The sequence below is a fragment of the Opisthorchis viverrini genome, assembly GCF_000715545.1.
Source record: "Opisthorchis viverrini unplaced genomic scaffold opera_v5_101, whole genome shotgun sequence".
Lineage (NCBI taxonomy): Eukaryota > Metazoa > Platyhelminthes > Trematoda > Opisthorchiida > Opisthorchiidae > Opisthorchis > Opisthorchis viverrini.
In genome coordinates this window covers 865166-873041 of record NW_008751757.1, presented here as the reverse complement: position 1 = coordinate 873041, position 7876 = coordinate 865166, and the positions used below count along the sequence as shown (strand labels likewise).

Sequence of the window (7876 nt, the reverse complement as noted above, 5' to 3'; positions counted from 1 at the left end):
ATACAGCACTGTAGGTGGACTGTTAAGTGGGGGGAATATGGAAGGGAGCTATGCATTGCAGGCAATAACTTGGATGACCGAGCATCATAGAGGGCGCGACTGGGTCATGTTGACTAGAATATGCAGCAGCCTATAGAGTGTGAACAGTTCATCTATGGAGGGTGAGTTATTTCTCCCGAATACCATTCGACGAACTTCAGTATTGCTGATCCGGTGTTCCCACCAGATTCGGGCAATGCTCCGAAGGCATCGATGTTCAAACACCGAAAGTCTTTTGACGTCATCGGCGCGCAGCGGCCAGGTTTCTGATCCATATAGTAATATGGAGCGCACCGCAGCATTGTAAACTCGACCCTTGACGGATAAGCTGTTGTCAACCTTACACCACATATGGCGCAGGTTCACAAAAGCTGTTCTGACCTTCCCAATCCGGATGGAAATTTCATCTTTCGCGAGGCCACCGGGCTGATACAGCTGTCTGGGTAAACAAATTTGTCTACCACTTCAATCGGTTCACCCGCAAGCATGAGGCTAGAGTTCGAGCCCGCCTAGTCTTTCAGTAGCACTGTACACTCTGTAGGTGTGAAGCTCGCATTCGAACAAATCAGAAGTTTCCACCTCATTCGTTAGTTGATTCTGTGTAGTGTTTGAAACTGCAAACAGACACTACTCACAGCTTTCATCAGGACTATACAAAGTTTGTGCATCAGCTGACACTTGCTGCCCTTTTTGTCTGATTTTCGTATCATCCTCGAAGCGTTTTGAGGCGAAATGCGTAAAAGTAGATCTCGCCATGAAAAATGAAAGCCATGAAATTACGCTTGATTGTGATCATTAATTTAAGTGCTTGAGGTGGTTGAGTGTGTCATACGTGCACCACTCTTCACCGAGAGGCAAGTGCGCTGAGTTCACGTCAATTGTCAGCACCATGAATGCCTTGTCTACGTGCCCCATCTATAGATTTGGATGACATAGGCCTTTTTACTCTTTTGGTTACTGATCCCTGTTGTTAATGGACGTGAAGGATCTACTCAGACTGTCTGCAGGTTGTACCGTTCAATTTCTGTTCACTCTTATCCCCTCGGAGGCAACCTCCATAGAAAACACTATCCTTCCGAGGAGACCACATTTGGGGGATCTCTTGAAAAGACATTTAAAATTCAAGACACATGTAAGAAAGCCACTCAGCTGGGATCACGGATTAAGCTAAAACAACTTCATCCAAGTTCTGATGTTTTCGCATCCAAAACAGAGCCAGCGATCTATCAACTTCGAAAACTGAAAAAGCACGACTAATACTGCCTACTTACTACTAACACCATATTTCTGGGATTTGGACTCAAAGTCATGAAAATCAATGTTGTTCTGAAAAAAATGTAAAAAAAAACTCACAACGTCTGGTTTAAGGCTTTATCACGTTTATCAGGCATTGGACGAATTATGCTTTTCTAGTTTCTACGTGAAGGCATAATTATCAATCTAACTGACGCATATCAATCAATACGGCTTTATCACGTTTATCAGGCATTGGACGAATTATGCTTTTCTAGTTTCTACGTGAAGGCATAATTATCAATCTAACTGACGCATATCAATCAATACGCGTGCCTCGGGTTACAACCCATGTGTGTGGTCACACCTTGAGAACACAGTTTTTGTCCACCTGGCGTTAGAACGATACAAAGGTAAGGGTCTTTTCCAGATAAGCCCGGCCACTAATCCAAAAAGGTGCATGTGCGAAAAGTTAAAGCCCGCCACCATTTGCCAGCTCCAATTTAATGTACGCACACAACCTTGACCGATTTTTGATGAAAACAATTCCTTATCCGCACCTAGGCTCATTTTGTGCGAAAATTTTCTCCGTTCGGAAGTAAAGCCTTAAATGCACTTTCTGATGCTTTCAATTCTCGTTCGTGACAAGGAGACGGTAATACGTATTTTGCAAAGCCACGGAGTGATGCATCAGCAAGGTTTATGCAACAATGGCCACCAAATGACACTTTCAACTGTTTCCTACAGGTGGAGGTGTAATGTCCGACAGTGTCGGCAAGAGGTCGGTCTTCGAAAGGGAACTTGGCTTGAGCAGTCTAGGATGGAGTTTAGGATAGTAATTCTATTCTTCATTTATTGCTGGTGCAAAAATTTGGCAAAAATTAACTTCTGCTCAGAGGAATTATCTATTGGCCACGCGACCGTTGTTGACTGGAAAAACTTTCTCGCTGAAGTTTGCGCCTGAAACGGTTAATCATACCGAAAACTTTGTGGACCCAACGACTGGAACTCACACAGAAACCATCGAATCTCTTTGGTACGTCTACAAGATGCAGAATAAACGCCAATGCGGAACACACCGATCTGTAGTGGACAGCTAATTGTGAGTTCGTCTGGAGGCAAAGGTACTGAAAAACGGACCTTTTCATGCAAATTACTAATAACACGTCCCAATTTACTTTCTTCAATTAAAACCAAAAGTACAAATTTCATATCCACTTTTTTCTAATCTTTTTCGGGTGGCGGGGGTTGATTTTTTTGCGGGGCCTAGCTGGAAAAGATCCCAAAGGTAAACTTTAGATATCATTCCCCTGATGGAGTTTTAGTCAGATCGAATTTCCGCTAGCCGGAAAAGATCCCAAAGGTAAACTTTAGATATAATTCCCCTGATGGAGTTTCAGTCAGATCGATTTTTTGTCAATGAATCAAGTGTTATCACGCGGGTATCGATAATTTGGTTGGACTACCTCTTGCGTTTTTCATCGATTGGGCTTGTTCCCCGGTCTGGAACATCAGACGAACAAGTATTCGCGCAATGGTGGTTGACTCGGGTGCTTCCGTCACATCGGATTCCTTCTCTCGGACAAATTCTTCTACGTTTTCATGGAAAGCAATCCAGATGCAGCCCGCTATCTCCAGTCTAATTCGATTGATCAGTCTTGGAAATGCGGTGAAATCTGCACAAAGCCTTGCGTAACGTCCTTGAAGCTCAGCTTGTTTTGTATTGAGCTCAGATAGTGGGATAGATTTCGAGACCGTTCTGAAGAAAAAAGGGGATACAAAAGCCATCGGAATAGGTCACTGTGGACAAACGGAAACAAACGAAAAATTGTGGTTTGGCGCCGATGCGCAGGGTCGAAATCTGGACAGATTCCGGATGTAATCAATTGGACCAAACTGGATACTGTTTTGTGAAACCTTTGTTCAAAAATTCTTGTCAAGAAATTGGCATTGCCAACAACTGGTATTCATCTTCATCATCAGTATCGACAGCATGACATCATCGTTCAACACCAACGCTTTGCCGCCGTACAATCATGATTCATTCGAATGCCTTATTGTGTACAAGTGGAGAAAATTGGAGGGAGAGGGGACTTTGTGCTAACTTACTACAATCATTCCGAAGTGTTTACACCTCCAAACACTCAATCTGGTCGAAAACTGACAACAAAAACGCCACTGACATCGTTGGCAGCCACATCTTGTAGTGTCTCCAACCAGGCGCAGTGCGGATCACGCGGTCCCCATCCTGGAAGGCGATCACCGACGGCACCCAAACGTTTCGTGATTTCTTTCATACCCTCCTACCAAGTCAAGGATTGACCACCTCTCTGCTTCCGCCACTTTGAACTGGGCACGGAAAACAGCACTTTATTGGTCAAGCAATGGTTTGGCATACACCATACATAGGTAACCCAAAGTAGCTTATAGTGCTGGACGCATTATTTAATAGAAGTATCCGCTGCACAACCAAGAACTCGTTTTTAAGATGCCCCGTTATGGATTCGCTGACACCAAAACAAACGAGCTATGTTTCTGAGCTACATATGTTCGAGCCCACGACTTGACAGTGATCAGGCCTTCCATGAAAACACTGATGCTGAAAATGGCTATCTGACTACTGCCGCCACGTGTAATTTTGACACTCTGATAAGGCCATTCACTCAAGCAATGGATAACCGTGGAGAAAGGCGAATGAACTTCATGACGTAGAAACAAAGATATCATTTCTGAAGAGCTCCTTGAAACTCCTTAGTTTTCCAGCCGACGATACCGCTGGATGTAGGGTTGGCATAGCTGGCGGCAACCAGACCAATTCCCAGCTAAGCCCTGACCCCAGCACAACTTTCGGCTTTTTTGTCTTCTAAACTAGACTACTTAAATTTGATTTGAGTAGCTACTTATCATATCCACTCAAACGGAGTTGCAGTGAGTTTGGGGCAGGCAATTGTACTGGCGAACTGACGGAACACGCGCCATCATGAGATCAAATCACAAACCTAAGGAAATGGCCCTTGGAGTAATTCTAAAGCTTCGTGCTACTTCTGGATTCGATGCAATAATTTACTGACAGATACTCAATGAAGGCGGGAAATCGTGCATAAAATCCAGGGACAACCACTCACCCGAATAGGACATTAATTGATTCTTTCAGTTGTTGTATCTCCAATCTCATACGTTGCCTAGTATCCTGACAAACGGATGAGACCACTGGAAGAAACTCAAATAGCAGGATACTGTTGAATTTGGCTGCATGGTTGACTGCTTCACAAAATTCTCGGACAGTGAGTGGAGTCCTGGAAAGGGAATTTAGAAAATCAACAGGTATGGAGCTTGTCTTCAGGTGAATCCGTTACCGCTACTAAATTTAACTGCGTACAGGCACCTGTGAAATGTTAGTTGATTTGTCTTAATCCGCACATATCGCTATAGATCACACCCTAGGCAGAAACGGCTGCTGATTGCAGGAATGGTGACCTCGTTTTTGTAAGTCAGCCTCTCCATCCTATGACTTAGAACCGAGTGAAGTAAATCCTATCAGGTGTTGTAATTCAGAAGAATGAAAAGCATATAAGCGTAATATAATCATCTGCAAGCTAATTTGTTTTTGCGAGAGACTTACCTGAAACCCAGCTGAATCTCTCGTTTGTGATGTTTCCAGGCAAATGAATGTGCTGCACCAGGCCGCCTCATGTTTCAGTCGCTACGATATTCGAGATATCGCGATACATGTATATTCGTGATGTACTACTCGTGAGATTGCTGAAAATTCGTCGACATGAGTATATTTAGCCAATTTCGTGCAATTTGGTTTCAAGTAGAACACAAGGTTCACGGAAATTCGGGGACCGCGCCTACCTGACGAGCCCCAAGAAGAGCGAAACCGGTCGTGAACTGTCGACGAATTTTCAGCAACCTTATGAGTAGTGCACTACAAAATATATATGTGTATCGCGATATCTCGAATATCGGGAGCGACTGAAACATGAGGCGGCCTGGTGCAGCACATTCAGTTGCCTGGAAACATCAAGACCGAGAGATTCAGCTGGGTTCCCGGTGAGTTTCTCGAAAAACCAATTCAGTTTGCAAATGAGTGTATATTCACAAATTTCGTGCAATTCGGTTTCAAATAGAACATAAGGTTGACGGAAACTCGGGGACTGCGCCTACCTGATTACACCTTCCAGGTGTTACTCGGGTAGAGTTTCCTTCTAAAGAAATATGTAGATGAATGAAGAACGTGACAAAAAACTGAACAAAAGGGAAACTACACACGATTGTGTCAAAATTTTCTTCAATCCATAGGTAATTCATAATAGTTCAAAATGAATCCGGCTCGCGAAGATGCCCAATCTAAAAAGTTACAACAATTTGAAAGGTTACCATTTGTTTGCAAATGAGTTACAACTAAGTTACAACTTGTGCGGCAGTGAAGCATCGGTGTTGGACAATGATATCACGCTGTCGATGATGATGATGATGATGATGATGATCATGATGTTGATGATGATGATGATGATGCTGATGATGATGATGATGATGATGTTGATGATGATGATGATGGTGATGATGATGATGATGGTGATGATGATGATGATGGTGATGATGATGATGATGGTGATGATGATGATGATGATGATGATGATAATGATGATGATAATGATGATAATGAGTGCATCCTTCCAGCGAGTTTAGCAACGCAGGATGAGATCCTAAATCGATAGCAGGTTGTCCGAGGTTCACCAAGACTGTGGGTGATCAATCCAATGGAATCATCTCAGTTCCCCCAAAATAAACGCAATGTAACACCTAGGCTAACCCGGAATTAGCACACGTTTTGAAAACAGTTAGTGATGGACCAGTCCTCTGCCATCCACGTGACTGTTCCTTCCTTCCCTGTTGTAATACATAAAAATCTGTACCTGGTTCTTGTGAACTTTACGCTAACCGGTTTAAGTCATTTCGAGTGAATCAGAGAATTAAAAAGCCTACCAGCTGCTCATCTAGGGAGGGTCAGGAAAAACGCTGGCAAAGATTGAACTGCAAGGGCTTCCTTTCCCCCGATTATCCGAAAAGTACTTATTAGAATTTCGACGATCATCTGTGTCGCTACGTTTCCTCCGTGCTTCGGTCATCGTTGCATTCGTCAATCGTAGACACAAGCGATACAGAATACAGTGAACACAGTTGGATGAGGAGAACTGATTCTTCCGTGTCTACTGATATCCTTTTAGTACTGAGTGGGCTCTAAATGTTTGGTAAAACACTGCAAAATTGCCTGTGTCTGAACTCTGGAGTGCACGGGCGCAAAAGCCAACAACATACTTTGCCTCTGTCGGTAGAAACCTGAGAACCTTCAGGTAGTCAAGAAACCTGGAAAAAAGACAGAACACAACCAGTGAGGAGTAATTTTTAATCAATTTAAGGTTACTCAATCAATTAATCGCTTTGATTAACTTCTAATAACGAGTGTACACTAGGCAAAGGAACAAATTTCGTTTGTCCAAAAATCCGATAGAATCCGCTACTTCCTCGTTTTGACTGTTTCGTAGCACAGTTATCGCAAATCGTGGTTTTATTTGACAGGCAGATCAGGCAAGGCATCTCCAAACTCTTCTCGTTACATTACCACATGTCGATTCTTTTAAACCGGCACTCGTTTATTGATGTTCACCCCGGAAAATTGGGGTAGTGGTGCAAGACGTCATCTTTCATCAAGTGTTCCACTTGAAAAGCTAAACGTTCAACACAGTCTATTTCGACTGCCGAGCTTAATCTAGACCAATACAGGTCCGTGGAATGAGGATTTGCCCTGATCATTACCAAGACAGTCGCTAAATCTGGAGCGGGTTCAGAAGCCGGGGACTGGAATAGTGCTGCGGAAAACGAGGCAGTCCTCCGGGATCATGAACAGACTCACAGTTAAACAAAGAAGTTGTGGCAAAGACATGTCGACTGCTGGGGAAATAACAAAGCAAAAGTGATGTCTCAAGCCGTTCCCAACAGCTCGTGGGATACAAACGAGAGGATTAAAGGGGTTTTCACCACAACATTCAGACGGAATAAGACAAGTTCATCTTGCGAGGCAGCTAATCAAGACTAGCATGTTGAAACTTGTCAGAAAAACCCGACTCGGCATTTTATCCGGGAGAAATAACTCACCCTCGATAGACGAACTGATCACACTACGTAGGTTGCTCCGGCTTGGCCACGTGTTGCGTATGCCAGTCGACCGACTTCCTCGAAGGGCTCTTTTCGCACAACCACGTGAAGGGTGGAAGAAAGCCAGAGGCGGTCAAACAATGACTTGGCAGCGAAGTATCAAAGCCATTACCGGAAAACTCAACTGCGCTGGTCACTGCTGTCTTCCTGGATGGGGGCACATCAAGGGCTAGAGACATTGTCAGACATGACCCAGTCGCGCCCTCAGTGGCGCTCGTGCATCCAAGCTACTGCCTTCAATGCGTAGCTCCTTTTCCACCCCCCACCCCACCCCACTTGACAGCCCACTGACTGTGCTGGATTTATGCACCAATTTATCAGCTCCCTTCTGCAATGCGCAGCTACCTACCCCCCCCCCCAAATCAGGGAACGAAACTTGGGG

General features: G+C 44.1%; 1 protein-coding gene across 1 annotated transcript in view; it reads right to left on the bottom strand.

Annotated features, from left to right (window-relative positions):
- Positions 1–4975: 4975 nt before the first annotated feature.
- The window catches only part of T265_13764 (hypothetical protein), a gene marked incomplete at both ends in the record, with an annotated part of 14317 nt that continues 11416 nt past the window's right edge, over positions 4976–7876 (bottom strand). Inside the window, 4 exon segments of the mRNA XM_009170421.1 lie at positions 4976–5130; positions 5136–5203; positions 6598–6645; positions 7462–7721. Of these exon segments, the coding sequence (XP_009168685.1) occupies positions 4976–5130; positions 5136–5203; positions 6598–6645; positions 7462–7721 (531 nt within the window).